This window comes from Petromyzon marinus, chromosome 1 (assembly GCF_048934315.1).
Source record: "Petromyzon marinus isolate PM22_M1 ecotype Great Lakes invasive population chromosome 1, UKy_Petmar_22M1.pri1.0, whole genome shotgun sequence".
Classification (NCBI taxonomy): domain Eukaryota; kingdom Metazoa; phylum Chordata; class Hyperoartia; order Petromyzontiformes; family Petromyzontidae; genus Petromyzon; species Petromyzon marinus.
Genome location: NC_133667.1, coordinates 6,525,424 through 6,552,227, shown reverse-complemented (window position 1 = coordinate 6,552,227; position 26,804 = coordinate 6,525,424). Strand labels below are relative to the sequence as shown.

Sequence of the window (26,804 nt, the reverse complement as noted above, 5' to 3'; positions counted from 1 at the left end):
GAGACTCTCTGAGCCGTACTAGGCGAGGTGCATGCGGCCTGCATCTCATGTTGGAGATGCACGGTGACACGAGGGCGCAACCGTCCCTCACCCCACGAATGGCGAAGCGCAGCGATCCCGGCTCCTTCTGCACTCATCGCTGGCCACCTCTCCCCTCTCATCTCACTGTCTCACTACCGCATTCTCCACGATCTCTGCTACCTCTTCCTCTCTTATCACTCCACTCCCCTCCACACTGTCTCCTACCTTCCCCTCTGATCTCACTCCACTCCCCCTCCACGCTCTCTCCTACCTCTCATCTCACTCCACTGCCCTCTCTGTATTCTCCACTCGGCTTGATATCGAAGCCTCCCTGTCAACCTTCCCTCCGTGGGAGGCCCATCAGCTCGCTGCCCTTGAGAGCCACGTGTGGCCGATGCCTCGGCTGGAACTCAGGGGGCGAGTCGGCTCTGCCGGCTCCACGCTCTGATCCCCGAGCCAGCAGATGTACGAGTTCACTCCTCGCAGTGTTAATGGGGGGAGGGAGGCTTTGGGGGGCAGTCACAGTCCCTGGGTTCAAGCCGTGCTGTGCAGCAGTACCAAGTGGCTCGGTTCCATCAAGATCTCTAAGAGAGTACACTTATCAGATTGAAACATTTGCAAACTTTCATTAAAAGAGGAACAATTCGACCCTTCCTGGCGTCTGTTACGAAAGTCAACTTCTCTGTCGAGTGAAAGCATGTCCCTATTTTAGGCACGTGTTTATATGAAGTGGAATCTCCGCTTGTGCAACGTTATCCAATGCTAGCGGTTTCCAAACGAGCTTTAAAACAGGGTCAACCCCCACCACCTGCCACTGGACACCACGCAGCCAAAATAAATCCTGCCACCACCAACAGCTGTGAGCAGGCCACCGGCCCTGGATCGTCTGTTGTACGGAATGGTTCCTCGCGGTAAAGCGACCATCAGTTTCTTATTTAGTTCTACGCAACTTTCTGTTTAACATCTGAAACCGCTCGTGTCTGGTCACAACGTGAATTTAAAATGTAGGTTTCCGGAATACTTGCGATCCCATATTTGTTTTGTGGGTGAGGTCACATTTGGAAGTTTTTATGCCAAAATTCTTGTCATGAACCCTCACTCGACGTGATTATCACCTTTACAAATATCATATTTGCACCTGGCCAATATATGGATCACATTCTGCTTGCTCGCTCCCTGTGCTGCAGAGTGCCAGATGCGACTCTGTATGGAGGCCAAGACGGAGTGCGAGGCGCCACTCAACAAGAACCTCTCTGGTGCTGAAGGTGAGAGACGGTCGACTCTGAATCGAAACGTCGACCTCTGGTTTTCAAGTCCAGGGGACTTAGCCATTGCACACAGGGTCGATTATAATTGAATTGAATCGTGCCCCTGCATTGGAACAATTCAAGGATTTGCTTGGTGAGGGGGTGGGGGTTGGAATTGAATAAAAAAATAAAGCCGCCCACGACAGTGGTTGCCATGTTGTGATTACTCTCGCCCGCAGTTAGAGAGCGGTGATGCATCTGAGAGGCTCTCACGTGGCCATGTGATGGACATAGTCCCTCGTGTTAAAGCGCCTGGGCCACTGTCTGTGTGCCGTGCGCTGCGTTTGTAGCACTGTGCAGCGTGCACACTCAGCTCTCTCGGCAGGTTCTTGGAGCAAATGGGCTAAACCCCGTTTGGAAATGACGTTATGAATAGGTAAATAATTCTAGAGTGACACATTAAGCTAAAATGCATGATCAGTAGGCATTTGTTGGGCAGAATTCAATGTGTTCATTGCACAGTAGCAGTGCGTGTTCCCTGCTATGACTAACGGATGAGAGACCTGAACAATGTCAGGAAATTGAACACAATTCTGAAAAGTGTGAAACAGAAGTGCATCGCAAGATGCGTACTCACCATTACATAGAGAGACAAGAAGAGCAACACGTGGATTGGAGAATGCACGCGAGTTAGAGAATACACGCGAGTTAGAGGGACCGTCGGCGTGCTGTGCACTGCCTGTTTCGAGTGTGCATGCACTGTTTCACCCCAGCGGTGGTAACACAGTCGGCGCTCCCCGGCCCCCTCTGTGCTGCTCTCAGTGTGCGAGGGGGACGGCTTCGACCGCACCGACCTGGACTGCCTCCTTCTGCACAGGAAGTCGATGGCGGAGCTGACCGGTGAGCTGGGACCTCGGCAGCATCGGCACAGCGAGCACACACACCTGCACGTGTACACACACCTGTCCATGTACACACACTCAATCACACCTGTCCATGTACACACACTCACTCACACCTGTCCATGTACACACACTCACCCACACCTGTGTACCTGCACACCAGCCCATTCCACATACCTGCACATACACACACCTACCCAGGTACACACACACCTGTCCAGATCCACACACACTTCCTCGTGTCTACCTGTCCACCAATACATCTGTCCACGCTCCCCTGCCCACATGTTAACCCACACACCTGCCTAGCTGTCATGGACGCATACCTGCACAGCACAGACATGGAGACCCCACACGTATTAAGTACTTCAATGCATTAATTCACAAACATTCTCACATAGCACTGGTCTGTGAGGCTTGTGGGCATGTGCTTGTGTGTATGCACGGGGGGGAGTGGTTGCGGAGCGGTTAGCACGCTCCGCTATGATCTTGTGCGACCTGGGTTCGATTCGCGCTCACGGTCAACAGCAGTGGCGATTATCTTAACCCTTTCCTGAGCCTCCCTCAGTTCGACTCAGCCTCAAATGAGTACCTGATATGATGTGTAAACATCGGCACTAGGGAGTCAAAAGCGGCCAGCAGTGGTGCTGGCCACTCACCCTCTCGGGTGCCGTGCCGGTTTTCATAGGTGCTCGCTAACAGCACTTGCTCCTACAGTCTGTTAAAGCTATACGGGGGATCTTTGTTTTTGTATGAATGTGAGGGAGTGGTGGCGTAGTGGCTTGCGCGCTCCACTATCAACCAAGTGACATGGGGTCAACTCCTGAGCAGGGCTAATATCAGTGACAAGTCGTGTCTGCACTTGTCCTGGACCTCCTCCAGGTCCACTCAGCCTTACAATGGGTACCTATTGCAGTGTGTAAAACACGAGCACTGCGGAGACAAAGATGGCCGCGCACAGTGCTGGCCACACCCCCTCGGGGCGCCTTGCCCTTCTCAATAGCTGCTCAGTGGCAACAGCTGTCCCAGCAGTCTCTGAGTGAACGCCGCGATCTTTGCGGGTGTGCGCGTGTGCGAGCAGATTGCAAGGCTCAGGGCTACTTGAAGGTCAAACGCGAGTGTTTCAACAGGGTGTGGTCGAACATCGTCCGCACTCAGGGTGAGTGCAGCGGTGCTGCTGGCGTCTCACCACGCCCGCTCCCGTGGGCCGGGGCTGGCCCAGTGCACTCCGTGTGCTGGCTGCCCGTGAGCGGCGCACAGCGGCACCGCTCAGGGCCAACCCGGCGTGATCCTCGCTCCCTCGCAGGGGAGACACCACTGCAATCCATAGCCACAGGCACAGCGCGTAGTCATAGCCATAGCGGTGATCGGCGCACCACCGCGATGTGAACTCTGCAGCCCGAGGTCCATTCAAAAGCCACGGCGAACGTCGGCGGCGAGTTGCATCTCAACCAGTCCTGGCACCTTCACGAACCTACAATGACCAGCTTGGTGAAGTATGGTCAAACAACACCCATGACCGATACGGCATGGGGAGGCCTTTGTCCACAAATTGACTGTAAATTGTTTTGCATTCACTTCAGCTCACTCTTAATTACAGAGCCTTCCACTGTCAATGTCACCAAATGGTGCCCAGTAATGCCTGAATTGTGTCTCCCATAAAATCAAATCGTTAACTCGCATAGCTACGTAGGGGTCATCATTAGTACAGTCTTGAAGTTAATTAAGTTAATTTATTGAATAAGAAGAGTCGATACAATATGGTAGTTGATGAAATGTGTTTCTTGGCCATTGTGAGATTTTTAAAAAAGTGCCACTCCATCTGCTGCTGTGAAATGTAAAACACCACACGGGTTACATTCCTGTGAACACGACGTGTATGCTGCATGGGCTATGGCGACACTTGCAAGGAACTGAGGGGATTTTGAACAATTCCCATATGGCCTGGAGCACCGCTCTCAATGCAGTACAGGCAAATTGTCAGGCACCGTGCAGTAGAGCGGCACGCACTCCCGGTGTGTGTTCCACTGCCCACGGAGACGCTCGTGTACCATACTGCATCGCGTTGTGATATCCTGAGCTGTGTGGTGTCAGTGTGAGGAGGGGAGCCCCACCAGAAGTGGAACTGGGGTCACAGCGGGGTATGGGTGAGACCAGGGGTGCCTGGTTGTGTGGATGAGTGGTGGTGCAGTGGTTAGCGCACCGTGCTCTGAACCTGGTGACCTGAGCTTGATGCTTCACCACGATAGCAATCAGTGGGGAGTAATCTCTGAACCAGTCCTGGGCCTCCGTTGTGCAATGTGTAAACATCAGCACTGGGTAGCCACACGACCCACTCATGTGACACGTCAGCCTTCATAGATGCTCACTAACAGCACTTGCCCCATGAGTCTGGTGGCGGCTGTACTAGCGGTGTGTGTCTTGTGTTTCTCCCCTCCTCCCAATGCAGCTGAAGCCCTGCTGAAGCGGCCGCACGTCTCCGACGACATTGTAGGTGAGTATCTCTCCTCCAATCCCACCACGGCTGACCAACCCTCACCCACCCATCCACACCTCCTCTGTCGTGTCTCCAGCGTGACCCATCTGTTGGTGTTCCCATGCCATCTCAACTGCCCAGGCCCGACTTCCACCCTCATAAAAAAACCCTTTAGAGTTTAGAGGCAACTGGCTCTTGCTACAACTTGGTAAAGACCACCACTGGCCAACTCGATTGTCTTTTACAGGAGCCAAGAGCACAGTTGGGCTCTTTATTGAACCTGAACAAACTTACTACCATCCCCAAATCCATCAAAGCACTTCCCAAACTTCACCTGACCACTAACAACCCCCGTGCTTCAGAGTCACGGACAATTATGTCTGTGAAATAGTGTACACGTATATTGCATTATTATTTAAAAACATCCCAATGCAGGACCATCCTAAAGAGTAAGCATCAAACTGAGCGAGGTTTACCTGGGTTGAATAATTGTCACTTTTATTTGAGAGCGCGCTGTCAATGCTGTGAGTGCCTCTGTGCGTGAGCGTTTTTCAGTCGCGTCTCTGTGCGTCCTCTGTGCAGAATGCGCGCTCAGCAGCTGCTTCAACAACACGGAATGCTTCCACAACTACCACCACGAGCTCGCTCAGAACCCCGGTGAGCAATTAGGTTCCTTCCTTCCCCCTGCTACCCCTCCACCCACCCATGCCTACACAGCTCCCACTCCCCCCCACTCCCCCGTGACCCGAGGCTGGGCCGTGTTGCGAGCGCCCTGGTGGCTGAGAGCACGATTCCCATGTAGGGCAGGGAGACTGATGAGGGCTGTAGGTACACCGCGTCTATCCATCGATTCATTCCGACTCTTAATGCTCACGATACATGCATCGACATGCTTGCATAAGAATTTATGTTTTTATATTTATATAACTGTGTGTGGATATCTCTCACTGGGTGCCCTGTGTGTGTGTAGATTTCTCTCACTGGGTGCTCTGTTTGTGTGTGTGGATATCTCTCACTAGGTGCCCTGTGTGTGTGTGGATATCTCTCACTGGGTGCCCTGTGTGTGTGTGGATATATCTCACTGGGTGCCCTGTGTGTGTGTGTGCCTCGTGTGTAGCGTCTCACCGGGTGTTCAACCTCACGCTGTGCGCATTCGTCTCCACCGACTACCCACTTGGTGAGTCCCGCACCGTGAGCCCTTCGCGGGACACACAGACAACACCCAAGTATTTGTTTTAAAAACCTAAGCCACGTTCCTAAGCGCAGCACCCGGGCCAGGGTGAAAACCTGGGGGTGAGTGGCTGAGCGGTGGCCGTGTCTCACTGCGTGCTCGTGCTGTCTTCTTCTTGGTGTTGTTGTCCATCGGTGCAGAGTGCGACCACCGCAACTGTACCCTGGACATCGCCGCCTGCAAGCACCTGGACACGGCGAGCATGCCGAGTACGTGCGCACACACGCACACGTGACCTGGAGCGCACGCAAGCATGAGTACACACAACACGCGCCGTCAATGCTCATGATTCGTCGAACAGGATCGATCCCTGTGCTCTCCACACAAACATGGAAGCGTTCGCGTGGGAATCATTGAAGTGTCATATAGCCAAATTATGTGCGTATAGAGGTGGAGTGGCAGTGTATTGGTTAGCGCACTGCACGACGTAACCCGGCAAGATCGATTTCCAGCCACGGCTAACATCAGTGTCCCGGCACTGGGTTTCCCGTCAATTCAACCATATGGCTAAACAACCAAAGTTACCGACGGCGCAGGGATCATTTCATCCAACAGTGGACGGACAAAGCGCTGTTCACTGCCATGGTCGATGTGCAACTCCTCGCTTGCATGGGATGGTTTCCCCTGCAGTGGAGAGGGCAGGGCGAGTGTCGCTGCACAGCGCTGAGCGGGGACCGCGTGTGGGGCAGGGCTCACGCCGGGCCATCCCCTTTTAAAACGACTCTGGCCGCTACGGTTGTGCACTCGTGTGAATGCAAGTGTCGACACTGTGTGTGTGTTGACACTCTGTGTGTGTGAATGTGTGTGTGTTGACACTCGTGTTTGTATTTGTGTCTCTACCAGCTGGAGCTGTGGTTGCAGTGGTGCTGGTCGTTCTGGTGGTTCCGGTGGTACTGGTTCTGTTCATCCTCTACTTGCGAAGACGTGAGAACCAGCGCTTCAGATGTATTCACACAAAAAACAAAGATTCCCCGTATAGCCTTAACAGACTGTTGGAGCAAGTGCTGTTAGCGAACACCTATGAAGGCTGGGACGGCACACGAAGGGTGGTTGGGTGGCCAGCACCACACCTTTGTCTCCATAGTGGTGATGTTTAAACACTGTACCAGGTACTACTTTGAGGCTAAGTCGACCTAGGGGAGGCCCAGAACCGGTTCAGATCATCACTGGTGTTGGCCGTGAGCAGGAATCGAACTTGAGTCACCTGGTTTGTAGCGCAGACGTTGCAGTACCGCTCTGTGTCTTTGTCACAAAGACACACACACTCACACACATGTGCATGTGCACACACTCACACACACGTGCATGTGCACACGAACAGGACAGGCTGTACTGCTCAGTGTGCCACATCTGCCAGCTTATGTGCGTGTTATTTATAGCGCACTGCATTTGCAATCCAGAAGTCACCGGCAGTTGAAACAATGCTACAAGTTTCTTAAACCCCCCCCACCGAGCAGTGTCAATGGGTACGCCACAGTCAATCGGCAGGTCGCGGTGTGATTGGGTAAAGTGTGCGTACTCCCACACCTTACAAGAAGCATCAACAGCTTTTGTTCGGCTAGATAAAGGGGGCTAAACGGGTGTAACACGGGCTAGCGCCCTGTTAACTATTGTTTAAGGGCGCTTTATAAATTTTAATAATTATTATTAGAGAAGCAATGGAATGATGTGGCACGAAAGGAAAGGGAGCTGAGTGGACTTGTCAATGATTGGTACCAGCGGTATCAAGATCGGCCTCTATGGAGGAGGATCGTGAAGGACGTTACTGGGCAGTTGGATGTAGTCACCCTCTAGCAACAATGAAAGGCAGAGGAGCAATGCTCACAACAATGAGCGCAGAGCCATTAGGCGAAAACACAGCAAGTTGGCACAGTAGAGGCACAGGTGGTTTGTCTGCCAGTCATCTCAGTCAACCCAATGTACTTTCTGGTATTGTCCCCCGACCTCCTTCCAGGCGGGCGTTTGACACTTCACGTGGCATTAAAGTGCACATAGCCTGGCACATGCGCTGTGGTGACATTACCGCCAACTAGTGGCGAATGGCGGTTGTTGTCGGTAATTGTAGCTGTGGTGGTTACAGTTGTGGTGGTTTTGGCAGCAGTTGTGGTTGCAGTCGTGTGGTAATGACTGTGGTGGTTGCGGTAGCGGTTGTGGTGGTTATGCTTGCTGTGGTTGTGGTTGCTGTGGTTGTGGTTGCTGTGGTTGTGCTGCTGTGGTTGTGGTTGCTGTGGTTGTGCTGCTGTGCGTCCGCTCCACTGAATCACGCGCTGCCTCCTCCTCCACTGCCCTTGTCCCCAGGGAGGCGGGGAGCGAGCCAGGGGGGGTACAGCAGCACCAGATGTGAGTGTACGCGCTCACCACAGCAGCAGCGGGTGGGGGGGGGCACACAGAGGATGTGCAACGCTGAGATCAAGGAGAGCCAGAGATGGGGGGAACATCGCCCATCTCAGATTGACTGACAGCACGGTCTCCGTAGCTACGGCGCGGCGCGCGTGGACACGGACAGCGGTCCCACGCCTCGGCGTCTGCGCTTCCCAACCCGATTTGTGTGCTTGTCAGTTTTTGTTCCATCTTCATGTTCTCACGAGAGTAGCGCCGTCAGGTGGCTGTACACGAGACTGCACGATGGATTTTAAAATCCCTAGCAAATAAATTAAATGAGCGACTCAATAACTTCCTCCTGCTCAGCTCCAGTAACTCACCGGTCCTTTGCAATAGAAATAATGAATTACAGCGCACGCTGATTTAACACACGCGTTTCACTTTGATAGGTCATCGTTAAAATCTTACTTCGTGCACATACACGTAGGCCACAGCTCATCAGTATAAAAAGACCATGAGCATTACTCATTCATCGTGTAATTATTATGTTAACTTAACGTGGATCGTTTTTGTCTCCCATGTGATTGCGGTGTCATCACAGCGGCCTAGGTGCAGGGCTGTGGGGAGAGAAACTCGAGGTCAAGGAGCTGCTGCTCTTCCTTCTCTCCTACGGATTCTACCCTGAGAGCAGCTCGGGACATTCGGTGCTTCCCCTGCACTTCCAGTGACATCACCGAGAAACATGGCTTCAGAAACAACCTCACCGAGCTCCACACCTTCAGAAGCAACCTCACTGAGCCCCACACCTTCAGAACCAACCTCACCGAGCTCCACACCTTCAGAAGCAACCTCACTGAGCCCCACACCTTCAGAAGCAACCTCACTGAGCCCCACACCTTCAGAAGCAACCTCACTGAGCCCAACACCTTCAGGAGGAGGCTGGAGCTGGGATAAGTTCCCGTGGTGGTGATGTCTCTCTGAGTCACCATCCCAGCCACTCGCCTCGGCTGGCAGCTCGCTGTGCCTCCTCCCACTGCGGTTGAATGTTGGTGTTGTTTAAATTTAACTTATTTTCAAAGTTTTGTTATCATTCAGTCTTTAGTTTTAGGCTCGAGTTTAACTATTTTAGTTGTTAACTTTAGGTTAAAGCACCGGCGTATGTTGTATTTATTGTCTTAAAATTTTACATTTTCATATTATTCAGTAAGCGTTCCTAAAATTTACTCATTTGTATTTAATAAGAAGTCTGAGTTAGAATGTTGCCATCCTCACACGACAGCACTCATTGCTGTTGGTATTACTGAGCCAGTGTTGTAAATTCCACAGTAACAGGTCATGGAACACTTTCTCAATATCACAACCGCGACTGACTTCCTACAAACCAATTGTACAAACCCCAATGGGAATATAGTTTCGTTCAGTTCCTGCCCGATCAGGATTTCAACTTGCGACCCGTCATGGTGAGTTGAACTCTCAAACCATGATGCCATCGGATGCCTCCATGTCTGACATCGGAACCATCATCACCACCGGTCCCTTAACCGTGGCACTGTGGGGGCTCCAGTGATGCTTTGGCGTTCAACTCTCTCCACCTCTCGCGGTCAACTTCTGTGACTGACCACCTAAGGGTGATGTCACCTCCACGCGAAGTTATTCACCCGAACAATGGGCAGTGCGTGGCAGTCGTTGGAAGCACCGCATCTCTAAAATGATTCCAAGACTCAGCTATAGAATGTAGATTTTTACCGTTCATGCAATGGACAACAGTAATATCTAAATCATTATATCAACAGAATTATGTTTCAAATACAATTACAAGCAAACTGAGGCCATTGTGGTAATGTGAGCCGGCACAGGAAGCAGCAGGATCTGATTGTAAAATTAGATCTCAATTCACCACACGTGGCATCTCGTGGCACAAGGCTCATTGTCTCAGACCATTGCACTTCTGATTAAATACTTCTTGATTTAAAGCTTTCGTGACTGCAGTAATTCATATTCTTAGTTCTTTCGGTAAAGTCACGTTGAAGGGAAACAATAAAATAATAATATATATAAAACAATAAAAAATTCTCACGAAGTTTCGAACATAACACAAACGGTCGTCTTCAGGTGTGTCGGTTTGCATAAATTTATTGTTTTCCTTCAACGTGACTTTACCGAAAGAACTAAGAATATAAATACTTCTTGTTGTCCTGCGATTAACGCGGTTGGCCGCGTATGGTGCGAAAGAAGTTAAACATACGTACGTAGAGAATGCAGCATTAATTGGCATGAATTAACAGGATTTCTCCAAGTGGAGTTGACTTAAATATCACTGCCACCTAGCGAACCAACATCCCCTCTCAGTTGCCAACCATCGCTCCCTGTGCCCTCTCATCTCGACCCGGCCTCTCTACTCCTCCCCTCTCTCTCACGGGCAGCCGTTTCCCTCCACAAGCACAAATCGTGAAGATGTTGCGAGTTCGACAGCGACATCCCACGTGTTACCACAGCCGTTACACATTACCCGGCACGTGTCACTTTGAGGGCTTTCATATTGGTCAGCCAATGTCAGATTATTAGTTTGTAAAATTTAAGAAAAGTGTGTTTTGAAATGGATATATGAAGTTACATGTTTTCTTGGTGGGGGTTTTAATCCACAGAATAGCATGCGCCGTTCATTGCGTATTAGCAGATGCGTTCGTGACGTCTGACCATAAATCATAAAACCGTGAGCACTCAGACTGTGGGCTTGCCGAGTCGGTGTTGGGTGCTGCAGTGCATTCTGTGTAGGGTACCCTGTTTTTTCTCCATTAAGGCAAAATGTGCTAATTTATAATTTATAATGTTATTTATATTGTTTTTAATGTATATACAGTACAACCTTGCATATCTGACCGTCATCTATCCACTTTGCCCAATTAACCACCACACCCAGCGCTGTGCTTGTGCACGGTGAAGCGGTCATCTTCGATTGATGCTCACATATTTGACCTTTACACAAATCTGACCTTTATCCACCTGTAGTTCAGTCTGTAACAAGTCAGATATGTGACGCACTAACAGAAAAGAAAACGACATCAGTGCGACCACCACAGCTAACATGAGCACGCTCTGCAGGGTGCGCAGTGGCAGCGTGACCCCAATTTGAGGGATTTTTCAGTGCAGAGCTTGAGGAGAACAAATCGGTTTAGTGAAACCAATTTGATCAAGTCACCTAAAGCCCACATTACAGCCACTCATTTATGAACATGTTCTAAATTATAACCCACCTCAAATAAGTTAGATTTTTTTGTAAATGTGTAATTCCATACGGTTGTGTTAGATTAACATTGTCACGTAGCATTAGCTGTACTTTAGTTATAATACGCGTTTAAGTAGAGATAAACCTTGCTTAATACGAAATGTTATCTATGTAAGTCTCTGTGCAGGGCACGCATCGCTGTACACGGTAGGAATGTCACGAGTCATTGATCAACATCGATTCTTGAAAATAATATCCAGCTCACAATATTTTTTGTACATATTAAATACAACTGAGCACATGATACAAGCTGTGTATTTGGTCATGCGTGTGCTGGTGGGGAAGAGCCTCCACTGGAGGGATCTCCAGAGAGCCCCTTAGAGGGCGCCAGGCCTCCTGCTCCACGCGTCTCGCAGTCGGCTCACACTCTCGTGGCACCAGGAGCCGTTCTCACACTCGCCGTGTGCTTCACACTCGGCGCTTCGAATCTCACGGACGCGGCGATTCCCTCTCTCCCTCATTGCCGCTGTGCTCACGCTGTCACGAGTTGATGTCAGGAACCCCACAGTTGCCTCGATCGCGCATTTCAACTTGAGGGGTCTGCCACAGGTGACATCATCACCAACAAGCTGATAAACCATGTGTACATCAATAGAGCTTCTACTCTGTTTGGGGCTGTATAATTGTATCAAAACACATTGGAGATGGGGCTTTAATACCTTTTCTGAATGTATTTTACCAACATCTTTCAATCTGGCAAAGTTGGTAAAAGGTGTGTTCACGTTTTGTAGGGATTGCTGCAGGGTTTTGTAATTTTTTTAAAACAAATATCGTCTCTTTGGACAGAGAGACATCCCCTTGTCTCTTGTCTTAAACATTGGGAAACCGTGATGTGTATTGCATCTGAGCTGCTCGCTATCCAATATAATAATGTTGCATTGCTGCAGCTCATTGACAATAACCATGCCCATTCAAACGACAAGTCACAATCGTCCTGCTCAAACAAGCATTGGGTGGTGCTCTACTCGGTGAATGGACCTGAGCTCACAATGGAAATTCCACATCCCTATGACAGGGACCAGACTATCCGCTGGCGGCAACGCTGCATGGGTTATTGTGACATCACCAGATCCGAAGCGGAGGCGGCCTCAGCTTGACCCAAACTGTGCACGGCACTCCCCTTAACGACAGCGCTCAACGAAATTGATCAATAACCAACGCTCATCGCACTTCGTGATTTAACAGTTTGTATGGCGCAGGACGAGAAAATGTGAGGGGGCGATTTCCAACGATGTTGATAATCTGGATTAATTGTTTCTGCTCCTTACAAAATGTGTATTATATATTCATTTAAGCATTTTAAAACTCGTGAAGTAGACATTTTTTCGTAGGGAATGGCTGTGTTGCTATAGTAACGCAGCCTGCATCACGACCACTTTGTTTATTTGTTGCAATGCTCGCGGTTTGTGTTTGGGGCCATGCCAGGCTGGCGGTGATTGGCTCGAATCGCCACGCGGCCACGTGCCCGAGACGGCAACGCTGCCGGCTGTGCCCCAGGGTGCGGCGCGCAGAGTTAAATCGGCGGTGCGCTCGCACAAGTTGACTCCGAGTTGCCCGGCCTCTCGCAGTGTCGCTGTCCCCAGCAGGCACCCTGAAGCTACGCAGTCTGCCCGCGCCTCAGCTCTGTCCTTTCACACGAACCCTTCTCCAGTAGCTGCTGCGACTTTTGTGGCCGGTGACACAACAATGAGTCAAGTCATTCTTATTTATTTCACATTTGCTGTTGATCGTGACCGTGCCAAACACAGTCGTGTTGTTTGTTCGGTGGGGTAATCTAGAGACTGGTTGAACGCGCGATGAGTTCAGATTTATTGCAGCGATGAATGCGCTGCTGCATGTTGGCTTCCCATAGCTGCTGCTGGTCCACGTGCTGAGGGCAGGGGCCGTGACGCCTCCGCTTGGGGAGTCTCCGCGTTGTTGGCGATGGAGACAGTGACTTGCTGTCTCACCAGAAAGTGGACAACTCGAATCCGTGAGGCGCACCTCGCTTTGTGCTTCTCAGATGCCGTGGGGCTCCCTCGAACCGTCGTCGAGAGACTCCCAACAACTGTTGAGTCTTAATGTTGATCTGGGGCCCCTCGACTTCATTGTCGATGTTGTGTCAGTGTCCACTGGTACTCAAAGTACTCCACGTACAGTCCGCGCCATGATAGGTGTTATAGGCAGCGAGGCCATTTTGATCATGACGGCAAAGTGTAGTGTATGGGGCCGTCCATAAATGACATCACGCGATTTTTGCCCCCCCCTTCCCTCAAATATGACGTCACAAAGCTCTGCCCCCCCCCCAAAACCATATATCCATTTTGAAAATAAAACATTCTTCAAATCGCTTTAAACTATTGTCACCGTAGTGCGTATTTAATGTGGCGCTGCACTCTGATGTTGTAGGAGTGTTGTTATAACAATTACTGTTATAGCAATTCTATATTCATTTAAAGTTGTGCATTTTGATGTGACGTCACATTTCTCAAACCCACCCCCCTCGTCACACATCGTCACAAATGTCTGACCCCCCCCCCCCAGGTGCGTGACGTAATTTATGGACGGCCCCTATGTCAACTGAGGCGCACACACACTGTTGTAGGAGGCAACGAGTTTATTAAACAATTCACTGTTGCTAAGTGGGGCTATATTGTCCTAGGCTGCTCACTATGCACGTGCCTGTTAACTCGTGACCCCCAACACGAGCCCCGAGTCCCCCTGACGCTCCCCCCCCCCTTGTCTCGTGGCCCCCGCCCCACCCCTTGCTGTAACAAGGACGGCGTTCACCGCTTCTGGCCACGTGACCTTAACTCCTCCCATCGAGGCACCGCTTCAGATCACGTGCCCTTGAATCCTCAAATCGTGGCCCACTTTCGGTCACGTGCCCTCAGCTCGTCCAATCGAGGCCTGCTTTCAGTCACGTGCCCTTAGCTCGTCCAATTGAGGCACCACTTCTGGTCACGTGACATTAGCGCGTCCAATCGAGGCCCGCTCCTGGTCACATGCCCTTAGCGCGTCCAATTGGGGCACCCGGCGCCCCTCCAGCACTGTAGCCGGCGCGACCCACAGAGACATTTAACTGTACTCTTTGGTTCTATTGGGTAAAGTCACGTAGGTGAAAATAAAATAACAAAAAATCACGACGTTTCGGCCACAACACAAGCGGCCTTCATAAGGTGAAGGGACGAGACTGTCTGGAGGACAGCGCTGGAGTGAGAGAAGCCACGCTTAGATCACGACATTTAAGCCGTGTGAGAAGAAAACAAAGTGCCTTGACAAAGGAATTAGCATATAATTTAGCATTGAAATGGCTCATTGAAATAGCTAAGTTAAAGTATACACATCCGCAGAGGTACCCCTTGACAAAGCAATTAGCATAGAATTGAAATAGCTGAGTGATTAGCTTGTAACTGGTCACAGAAATAGATATGTTAAAGTCAGAGCATATACATTCACCGAGGCACCTAGCACTAATCAAACAGGAGAATTTAGCAAAACACAACCACGCTCAGACAGCGGACCTTTAAACTGTGTGCGAGCAAACAAGGTGTTCTGACAAAGAAATTAGCGTAAAAATTAGCATTTGATTGGCCGATTTTAGGAAAGAGGTGGTGTTCGTGCCGGTGGACTTGCCGTTTGGCGCGGGGGGGGGGGGAGTTTACCACTACTTGAAAAAATATACTGTACCATTGAAATTAGTTTAATGTTTAGTTCGATTTAGAACATCTTTCTAATGGTTGCTTAATTTGAAACCATCTTCTCGGTTAAAATTGTGTCTGTGTTTGTAGATCTGAATTGCTTCATGAACAAATCTCTGATAAAAGCCCGTGGGTTTGCAAAGAACCTTGGTATCGGAGAAAATTATATCGTGATCCCCCACAGCGTTGTAACAGTGATCAGCAACGGCAGAATTCGTTTTGCCGTGTTTCAAATCTGATTTGTGCTCGCGAATTCGGTCAGAGACATGTTGCTTTGTCTCCCCAATATAGCAATCACCGCAGGTACAACTCAATTTGTAAACCCCGGGGTACTGTACGTCAGGAATGACATACTTCACGGATGGGATCAGATCACGAATTTTGTGTACTGTATTGAACCGGACCTGGATCTTGTGTTTGTTTAGAATTTTGGAAATCTTTTTAGTAACGCCTGCTATATATGGAAGTGTGATGGTTTTGACCGGAGTATCAAGTGGTTGTTTCTGTATGGAGGGAGAAACAGCTTGGCGGATGGTACGGTCAGAGTGACGATTCCTTTTGAGGGCCAGGTGTACATGTTTTAATTCACTGGTCAGGTGGTGTTGGTTCGAAATGACTTTTAACTGTCTCCACTTACAGTAGTGATATATATTTTTGGTTCTTTCGTTAAAGTCACGTAGAAGGGAAACAATAGAATAAGAAAAAATATAAAACAATACAATTCTCACGACATTTCGATTGCAACACAAGCAATCATCATCAGGCGTGAAAACCACACCTGATGATGATTGTTTTATATTTTTATTATTTTATTGTTTCCCTTCCACGTGACTTTACCGAAAGAACCAAGAATATGAATCCCTGCAGTCATGAAAGCTTTAAATCAAAATTTAGTAGTGGCTGTGTTCACGACACTACAAAAGTAACAATATCAACTGTTGTACAGTACTTCTATGGCCCCACGTCGACACCCCCCACCCTCACCCCACCTACACTCACCATGGTGAGGCGTGCTCTAGTACCCCCACGTCTACACTCTTCACCCTCACCCCACTCACACTCACCAAGGTGAGGCGTGCTCTAGTACCCCCACGCCTACACTCTTCACCCCACCCACACTCACCAAGGTGTGGCGTGCTCTAGTACCCAACGTCTACACTCCTCACCCCACTCACACTCAGGTGAGGCGTAGTCTAGTACCCCCACGTCTACACTCCTCACCCTCACCCGACTCACACTCACCATGGTGAGGCGTACTCTAGTACCCCCCCACGTCTACACTCCTCACCCCACTCACACTCACCAAGGTGAGGCGTGCTCTTGTACCCCCACGTCTACACTCCTCACCCCACCCACACTCACCAAGGTGAGGCGTACTCTAGGACCCCCACGTCTACACTCCTCACCCTCACCCGACTCACACTCACCAAGGTGAGGCGTGCTCTTGTACCCCCACGTCTACACTCCTCACCCCACCCACACTCACCAAGGTGAGGCGTACTCTAGGACCCCCACGTCTACACTCCTCACCCTCACCCGACTCACACTCACCATGGTGAGGCGTACTCTAGTACCCCCCACGTCTACACTCCTCACCCCACTCACACTCACCAAGGTGAGGCGTGCTCTTGTACCCCCATGTCTACACTCCTCACCCCACCCACACTCACCAAGGTGAGGCGTACTCTAGTACCCCCACGTCTACACTCCTCACCCCACCCACACTCACCAGGGTGAGGCGTGCTCTAGTACCCCCACGTCTACACTCCTCACCCCACCCACACTCACCAAGGTGAGGCGTGCTCTAGTACCCCCACGTCTACACTCCTCACCCCACCCACACTCACTAAAGTGAGGCGTGCTCTAGTACCCCCCACGTCTACACTCCTCACCCCACTCACACTCAACAAGGTGAGGCGTACTCTAGTACAGTGGTTCTTAACCTGGGTTCGATCGAACCCCAGGGGTTCGGTGAGTCGATCTCAGGGGTTCGGCAGAGCCCCCGCCACGGAGGTCCGGACACACTTGAATTATTGTGTAAATTTGTGATGACACACACGGCCCGCTTGGCCATCACTGGCTGCAGATGATCATGCTACACTGCTTGGCCAATCAGCGCTGCGGGGAATTTAGTGCGTACTCAGTAGTCAACGTGTGACTGTTGTTGTCGTACGTCGTGTGATTTCTTTAATATTTTATCCATACTAACTATGTCGGGCAAAAGAAGAAAGTGGTCGGACGAATATGTACAACATGGATTCTCATGTATCACGGAACGTGATGGGAGTGAGCGTCCAATCTGCATGATTTGCAACGCCAAGTTGAGCAACTCTAGTCTTGCACCGGCAAAACTAAAGGAACACTTCTTGAAGCTGCATGGAGACGGGGAATACAAGAACACAACACTTGCTGAATTCAGGGTGAAGAGAGCCAGATTCGATGAAAGGGCCACTCTGCCTGCTCTTGGATTTGTACCTGTTAACAAACCGATCCTGACAGCATCGTACGAAGTTGCTTACCTGATCGCAAAGCAGGGCAAGCCACACACCATTGGTGAAACACTTGTGAAACCAGCTGCATTAAAGATGGCGAATCTGATACTCGGAACAGCGGCCGAAGGTAAATTATCCCAAATTCCCCTTTCAAATGACACCGTCAGTGACAGAATAGAAGACATGAGTAAAGACATCTTGGCTCAAGTAGTCGCGGATCTGATTTCAAGCCCGGCAAAATTCAGCCTTCAACTCGAGGAAACCACAGACGTTTCTGATCTAAGCCAGCTTGCTGTTTTTGTACGCTATGTGAAAGACGACATGATAAAAGAAGAGTTTTTATTTTGTAAGCCTCTTACAACAACAACGAAGGCAGCCGATGTGAAGAAGCTTGTGGACGACTTCTTCAGAGACAACAATCTTTCATGGGATATGGTTTCTGCAGTTTGTACGGACGGAGCTCCAGTCATGCTGGGAAGAAAGTCTGGTTTTGGTGCGCTAGTAAAGGCCGATGCACCACACATCATTGTGACGCATTGTATTCTGCACAGGCATGCGTTGGCAACAAAAACCTTACCTCCAAAAATGGCAGAAGTATTAAAAACTGTGGTGGAATGTGTGAACTATGTGCGAAAAAGTGCTCTGAGGCACCGCATCTTCAGTGAGCTGTGTAAAGAAATGGGCTCTGAATTTGAGGTACTTCTGCTCCATTCTAATATTCGGTGGTTATCCCGGGGACAGGTGCTGAATCGTGTTTTTGCCATGCGTGTGGAATTAGCCCTGTTTTTGCAAGAGCACCAACACTGCCATGCAGATTGCTTCAAAAATCCTGAGTTCATTCTCATTTTAGCGTACATGGCTGATATATTCGCAGCTCTCAATCATCTCAATCAGCAGATGCAGGGTGGTGGAGTCAATATCATGGAAGCGGAAGAACACCTGAAGGCTTTTCAAAAAAAGCTACCGTTATGGAAACGACGAACAGAGAACAATAACTTCGCAACTTTCCCGCTTCTGGACGACTGTGCAAGTAAGATCGAAGATGTGTCTGGAATCGGAGATATTTCTGTATCCACGGAACTGAAGCAAACAATTGCCACGCACTTAGATGAGCTTGCAAAGTCTCTCGACGGATATTTCCCTACAAGAGAGTCATATCCAGCATGGGTGAGACAGCCGTTCACGTTTGCTGTTGAAACAGCAGATGTCAATGATGAATTCCTCGACGAAATCATTGAAATTCAGCAGAGCCAGGTTCAACAGCAACTCTTCAGAACAACAACGCTCTCAACGTTTTGGTGTCGACAAATGAACAAGTATCCAGTTATTGCTAAGAAAGCCCTGGATTTTTTATACCATTTGTTACAACATATCTTTGTGAGCAATCCTTTTCGAGGATGCTGGACATAAAAACGAAGAAAAGGAACAGACTTTGCTGTGAAAATGACATGAGAGTGGCACTTGCCAAGGTGAAGCCACGCATATCTGAACTGATCTCTCAAAGGCAACAGCAGAAGTCACATTGATTTCCAGGTATGTAATTTGTTGTGAGTTTATGCATTGTGTTGGTTTTATTCTTTGAACAAGGTAATGTTCATGCACGGCTCATTTTGTGTACCAGTAAAAAACATATCTACGTCTTGAATTTGAAAAAAATCACATTTTATTTTTCACTAAAGAGGGGTTCGGTGAATGCGCATATGAAACTGGTGGGGTTCGGTACCTCCAACAAGGTTAAGAACCACTGCTCTAGTAACCCCCACGACCCACGTGACACAGGGAGGCGCTGATCCAGCAGTGGATTCATAAAAGTGCTGCACAGGGCCGCAGTGCCACCGAGTAAACACTGAGAGCTGGGGCGTTCTGTGGAAGAGTCGCTGCCTCACAGTCTGCTCGTTCCAATTACAGTCACGGGTAGGCTGAGCTCATCATCCCCCTGGGCAGATCAAAAAAGCACCACCTTCTGGGCAGCTGGAAGTGGTTTTTAAGGATAGACTGGCCTCGTCAATAGGAATGTGGAGTTGTAACCACTGGCTCAGGTGCCCTCAGTGGGAGTGAGCACTTCCCCAAACCCGACGGAGCTGCGATACGCTGAGACTCGACTCAACCAACACGCACCAGCCGTGTGGCGTGGCTGAGTGAAACAAGCCGCGTGTTCCTCCTGCTGTGTCAGCTGTGTCTGTGCAGAGTATAAGAAACTCATACATCTGAGTCAGTCTGTTTCAGGGCTTGATTGAGTAATCTTCATCATGCAGAGTCCAGTTGTAACCAATAGTGTTGATTAGCTATAGACGTACATACAGAATTAGAATATGTAGTTATGCTGAGGAATGCAATGAGCGATACAGCTCTTTTTTTACAGATGTCCAGTACAACATTTGACAAACTAAAAACGCCATGACGAAACATTCACATACAAATCTCATGCTCACAGAAGTATGGACACTTTCGTGCCATTATTTCGAGGGTTTGAAATGAGAGTTTGGAATCGGACACGAACTTCAATGTCAGGTCGTTGTTTGTGATGTGCATACAACTCATTCAGCATCAACTGGACACAACTGCAACCGCTCCCTGCCCGATTCCAAATTATGCACAGTGCAAAGGAACGTGTACATGGGCATCCCGTTGTTTTGACTCCACTGTTGGATGAAGGCCTCTCCACGCCGTGAGGGTCGCTATATTTGACCATCCTGCACCACGCTGTTCAGTGCCGGGTGGCGAAGGCGGAGGGAGGAGAGCACAACGGACTTTGCCGCACTGCTCTCTGCTGCCCACACAAATCCACCTGTAGCTCAGTCTGTAGCAAGTCAGATATGTGATGCACTAACATAAAAGAAAACGACATCGGTGCGACCACCACAGCAAACACGGGTACGTTCTGCAGGGTACGCAGTGGCAATTCAGTGGCTAACTGGAGCTGCCTGGTGCGTGGCTGCGTAGCATGGAGATGCAACTCAAGGCGAAGCAGCGTCGTGCCCCATGACATTTTTGAGCTGCAGGAGCGCCATTATTTCGCCTATTTGGTTTACTTTTAGGGGATCGCAAAACCCCTATTGTATGCGGGACACGGTACATCCACCACGCTATCTCGAGGACACCCTACAGTCACCACAGTCACCTCTGGGCATGCAGACAATGGTGGGAGCAAGCAAGGCCATGAGGGCTTTGGTCGCCAACCCTTCCACAAATGTCAATTCAACGTCAGAATCTCCGTCTTCAAGCGGTGCTTATCTCTGTGGAAAAAAAAATCCACGTTTGTGTGGTGGGGGTCAGTACCTCACTATAACGACGACTGTTGACGTCCGACAATGCTGTACTCATTTTAAGCACACACTGGAGCAATGATGGGCTGATAGGCCTCGGCAAGGTAAGGTAAATTTCGATTTGAAGCTTTCGTGACTGCAAGGATTCATCTTCTTTAGTTCTTTCGGTAAAGTCACATAGAATGAGAATAAAATAATAAAATAACACAATCAAATTTTCACGACGTTTCGGCCACAACGCAAGCGGCTGTCTTCAGGTGAAAGGTACAGAACTGTCGGGACGACAGAGCTTCAATGAACGATGTTAAGATTCGTAGCGACTTTTAAGCTGGTTGGGACAAGTGAGGCACCTTGACAAAGGGGTTTACATATCAATAGCTGAGGGATTAGCTTGTGACTGGTCACGGAAATGGCTATGTTAAAGTCAAAACCTACACATCCACAGAGGCAACTACTAATTTAGCATTGAAAGAGCTAAGGGATTAGCTTGTGACTGGTCACAGGAATGGCTATGTTAAAGCCAAAATCTACAAATCCACAGAGGCAACTAGTAATTTAGCATTGAAAAAGCTAAGGGATTAGCTTGTGACTGGTCACAGAAATGGATGTTAAAGTAAAAGGCCTACACATCCACAGAGCTTCAATGAACGCTGTTAAGATTCGTAGCGACTTTTAAGCTGGTTGGGAGAAGTGAGGCACCTTGACAAAGGGCTTTACATATCAAATAGCTGAGGGATTAGCTTGTGACTGGTCACAGAAATGGCTATGTTAAAGTCAAAACCTACACATCCACAGAGGCAACTAGTAATTTAGCATTGAAATAACTAAGGGATTAGCTTGTGACTTGTCACAGGAATGGCTATGTTAAAGTCAAAACCTACACATCCACAGAGGCAACTAGTAATTTAGCATTGAAATAGCTAAGGGATTAGCTTGTGCAAATAGCTGAGGGATTAGCTTGTGACTGGTCACAGAAATAGCTATGTTAAATTCAAAACCTACACATCCACAGAGGCAACTCGTAATTTAGCATTGAAATAGCTAAGGGATTAGCTTGTGACTGGTCACAGAAATAGATGTTAAAGTAAAGGCCTGCACATCCACAGAGCTTTAATGAACGCTTTTAATATTCGTAGCGACTTTTAAGCTGGTTGGGAGAAGTGAGGCACCTTGACAAAGGGGTTTACATATCAAATAGCTGAGGGATTAGCTTGTGACTGGTCACGGAAATGGCTATGTTAAAGTCAAAACCTACACATCCACAGAGGCAACTATTAATTTAGCATTGAAATAGCTAAGGGATTAGCTTGTGCAAATAGCTGAGGGATTACCTTGTGAATGGTCGCGGAAATGGCTATGTTAAAGCCAAAACCTACACATCCACAGAGGCAACTAGTAATTTAGCATTGAAATAGCTAAGGGATTAGCTTGTGACTGGTCACAGGAATGGCTCTGTTAAAGTCAAAACCTACATATCCACAGACACAACAAGTAATTTAGCATTGAAATAGCTAAGGGATTAGCTTGTGCAAATAGCTGAGGGATTAGCTTGTGAATGGTCACAGAAATAGACGTTAAAGTAAAAGGCCTACACATCCACAGAGCTTCAATGAACGCTGTTAAGATTCGTAGCGACTTTTAAGCTGGTTGGGAGAAGTGAGGCACCTTGACAAAGGGGTTTACATATCAAATAGCTGAGGGATTAGCTTGTGACTGGTCATGGAAATGGCTATGTTAAAGTCAAAACCTACACATCCACAGAGGCAACTAGTAATTTAGCATTGATATAGCTAAGGGATTAGCTTGTGACTGGTCACAGGAATGGCTATGTTAACGTCAAAACCTACACATCCACAGAGGCAACTAGTAATTTAGCATTGAAATAGCTAAGGGATTAGCTTATGCAAATAGCTGAGGGATTAGCTTGTGACTGGTCACAGAAATGGCTATGTTAAATTCAAAACCTACACATCCACAGAGGCAACTCGTAATTTTACATTGAAATAGCTAAGGGATTAGCTTGTGACTGGTCAGAGAAATAGATGTTAAAGTAAAGGCCTGCACATCCACAGAGCTTTAATGAACGCTGTTAAGATTCGTAGCGACTTTTAAGCTGGTTGGGAGAAGTGAGGCACCTTGACAAAGGGGTTTACATATCAAATAGCTGAGGGATTAGCTTGTGACTGGTCACAGGAATGGCTATGTTAAAGTCAAAACCTACACATCCACAGAGGCAACTAGTAATTTAGCATTTAAATAGCTAAGGGATTAGCTTGTGCAAATAGCTGAGGGATTAGCTTGTGAATGGTCGCGGAAATGGCTATGTTGAAGCCTAAACCTACACATCCACAGAGGCAACTAGTAATTTAGCATTGAAATAGCTAAGGGATTAGCTTGTGACTGGTCACAGGAATGGCTCTGTTAAAGTCAAAACCTACACATCCACAGACGCAACTAGTAATTTAGCATTGAAATAGCTAAGGGATTAGCTTGTGACTGGTCACAGGAATGGCTATGTTAAAGCCAAAACCTACAAATCCACAGAGGCAACTAGTAATTTAGCATTGAAAAAGCTAAGGGATTAGCTTGTGACTGGTCACAGAAATAGATGTTAAAGTAAAAGGCCTACACATCCACAGAGCTTCAATGAACGCTGTTAAGATTCGTAGCGACTTTTAAGCTGGTTGGGAGAAGTGAGGCACCTTGACAAAGGGGTTTACATATCAAATAGCTGAGGGATTAGTTTGTGACTGGTCACGGAAATGGCTATGTTAAAGTCAAAACCTACACATCCACAGAGGCAACTAGTAATTTAGCATTGAAATAGCTAAGGGATTAGCTTGTGACTGGTCACAGAAATAGATGTTAAAGTAAAGGCCTGCACATCCACAGAGCTTTAATGAACGCTGTTAAGATTTGTAGCGACTTTTAAGCTGGTTGGGAGAAGTGAGGCACCTTGACAAAGGGGTTTACATATCAAATAGCTGAGGGATTAGCTTGTGACTGGTCATGGAAATGGCTATGTTGAAGTCAAAACCTACACATCCACAGAGGCAACTAGTAATTTAGTATTGAAATAGCTAAGGGATTAGCTTGTGCAAATAGCTGAGGGATTAGCTTGTGAATGGTCGCGGAAATGGCTATGTTAAAGCCAAAACCTACACATCCACAGAGGCAACTTGTAATTTAGCATTGAAATAGCCAAGGGATTAGCTTGTGACTGGTCCCAGGAATGGCTCTGTTAAAGTCAAAACCTACACATCCACAGAGGCAACTAGTAATTTAGCATTGAAATAGCTAATGGATTAGCTTGTGCAAATAGCTGAGGGATTAGCTTGTGACTGGTCACGGAAATGGCTATGTTAAAGTCAAAACCTACACATCCACAGAGGCAACTAGTAATTTAGCATTGAAATAGCTAAGGGATTAGCTTGTGCAAATAGCTGAGGGATTTGCTTGTGACTGGTCACGGAAATGGCTATGTTAAAGTCAAAACCTACACATCCACAGAGGCAACTAGTAATTTAGCATTGAAATAGCTAAGCGATTAGCTTGTGACTGGTCACAGGAATGGCTCTGTTAAAGTCAAAACCTACACATCCACAGAGGCAACTACTAATTTAGCATTGAAATAGCTAAGGGATTAGCTTGTGACTGGTCACAGGAATGGCTCTGTTAAAGTCAAAACCTACACATCCACAGTGGCAACTAGTAATTTAGCATTGAAATAGCTAAGGGATTAGCTTGTGCAAATAACTGAGGGATTAGCTTGTGAATGGTCACAGAAATGGGTATGTTAAAGTCAAAACCTACACATCCACAGAGGCAACTAGTAATTTAGCATTGAAATAACTAAGGAATTAGCTTGTGACTGGTCACAGGAATGGCTATGTTAAAGTCAAATCCTACACATCCACAGAGGCAAGTAGTAATTTAGCATTGAAATAGCTAAGGGATTAGCTTGTGCAAATACCTGAGGGATTAGCTTGTGACTGGTCACGGAAATGGCTATGTTAAATTCAAAACCTACACATCCACAGAGGCAACTCGTAATTTAGCGTTGAAATAGCTAAGGGATTAGCTTGTGCAAATAGCTGAGGGATTAGCTTGTGAATGGTCGCAGAAATGGCTATGTTAAAGCCAAAACCTACACATCCACAGAGGCAACTAGTAATTTAGCATTAAAATAGCTAAGGGATTAGCTTGTGACTGGTCACATGAATGGCTCTGTTAAAGTCAAACCCTACACATCCACAGAGGCAACTAGTAATTTAGCATTGAAATAGCTAAGGGATTCGCTTGTGCAAATAGCTGAGGGATTAGCTTGTGACTGGTCACGGAGATGGCTATGTTAAAGTCAAAACCTACACATCCACAGAGGCAACTCGTAATTTACCATTGAAATATCTAAGGGATTAGCTTGTGACTGGTCACAGAAATATATGTCAAAGTAAAGGCCTACACATCCACAGAGCTTTAATGAACGGTGGTAAGATTTGTAGCTACTTTTAAGCTGGTTGGAAGAAGTGAGGCACCTTGACAAAGGGGTCTACATATCAAATAGCTGAGGGATTAGCTTGTGACTGGTCACGGGAATGGCTATTTTTGATTTAAAGCTTTCGTGACTGCAGTAATTCATATTCTTAGTTTTTTTCGGTAAAGTCACGTTGAAGAGAAACAACAAAATAACAAAATATATATAAAACAATAAAAAATTCTCACGACGTTTCGACCATAACTCAAACGGTCATCATCAGGTGTGTCGGTTTGCATAAATTTATTTTGAAAACGGCATATTTATTTATTTATATAAAAAATAACGTTTGCGTCACGCGCAACGATTGGCTGTTTGCCAGGACTAGTCCATCTATTTTTTGAAAAGAGGAGGGGGGAGACGAAATTTGTTTTTTATGTATGCTGTCTGAAAGGCACTGTAAGCGTGAACAATCAATCAAGAACTGAAATGATTTATCAAATCTTTCCAATGATTGCTAAGATAGAATCCATCTTCTCGGTTGAAATTGTCTCTGTGTTTGTATATGTGGATAGCCTCATGAACGAATCTCTCATGGAAGCCAGATGGCTTACAAAGAACCTCCGTCTTGGAAAAGTCAATGGCATGTGAGCCTACTGAATTAGAACAATGATCTGCTACGGCCGAGGTGTTGGTCCTACCGTGTTTAAGGTCTGCTTTATGTTCACGAATGCGGTCCGAGATATGGCGTTTGGTTTCTCCAATGTAACTACTACCACAGAGGCAACTTAGTTTGTAGACACCAGGGTATTGTATGTCCGGAATCACATCTTTTACAGACGGAACCAGATCACGGATTTTATGTAATGTGTTGAAACGGACCTGGATCTTGTGTTTATTCAAGATTTTGGAGATCTTTTTTGTGATCCCAGCAATGTAGGGTAAAGTGATGGTTTTGAAAGGCTCCTCAAGAGGGTTCTTCTTCATGGTTTGAGTGATAGCTTTGCGGATTGTATAGTCGGAGTAACCATTAGCCCTAAGAGCCTGGTGTACGTGCTTGAGTTCACTGCTTATGTGTTCCTGGTCGGATATGCATTGGGCTCTATGATACAGAGTCTTGATGAGAGAATTCTTCTGTGATGGATGGTGGTGGGAATCCGGTTTCAGATAAGCATCCGTATGGGTAGCTTTCCTGTAGACAGAGTGGCTCATTGAACCATCAGGTCTCTTTTTAATTAGGACATCCAAAAAAGGTATCTTGCCATCTATTTCGACTTCCATGGTAAATCTGATGGCTGGGTGTATGGAATTGATGTGGTCGAAGAATTGGTCTAGAGCAGGCCGGCCATGTGGCCAGATGACAAAAGTGTCATCCACGTACCTCTTCCACAAGGTTGGGCGCAGAGT

At 47.8% G+C, this 26,804-nt stretch overlaps 1 protein-coding gene across 2 annotated transcripts in view; it reads left to right on the top strand.

Moving 5' to 3' along the window:
* LOC116941018 (uncharacterized) overlaps positions 1–11,728 on the top strand; it is a 34,536-nt gene extending 22,808 nt beyond the window's left edge. For both annotated transcript variants that reach the window (XM_076055410.1, XM_032951605.2), the window contains 10 exons: positions 1,209–1,286; positions 2,091–2,168; positions 3,252–3,329; positions 4,620–4,664; positions 5,229–5,303; positions 5,764–5,823; positions 6,018–6,086; positions 6,721–6,801; positions 8,176–8,217; positions 8,801–11,728. In XM_076055410.1, coding sequence (XP_075911525.1) covers positions 1,209–1,286; positions 2,091–2,168; positions 3,252–3,329; positions 4,620–4,664; positions 5,229–5,303; positions 5,764–5,823; positions 6,018–6,086; positions 6,721–6,801; positions 8,176–8,217; positions 8,801–8,808 — 614 coding nt within the window. In that variant the 3' untranslated portion in view covers positions 8,809–11,728. The remainder of the gene's footprint in view (positions 1–1,208; positions 1,287–2,090; positions 2,169–3,251; positions 3,330–4,619; positions 4,665–5,228; positions 5,304–5,763; positions 5,824–6,017; positions 6,087–6,720; positions 6,802–8,175; positions 8,218–8,800) is intronic.
* Positions 11,729–26,804: the final 15,076 nt, after the last annotated feature.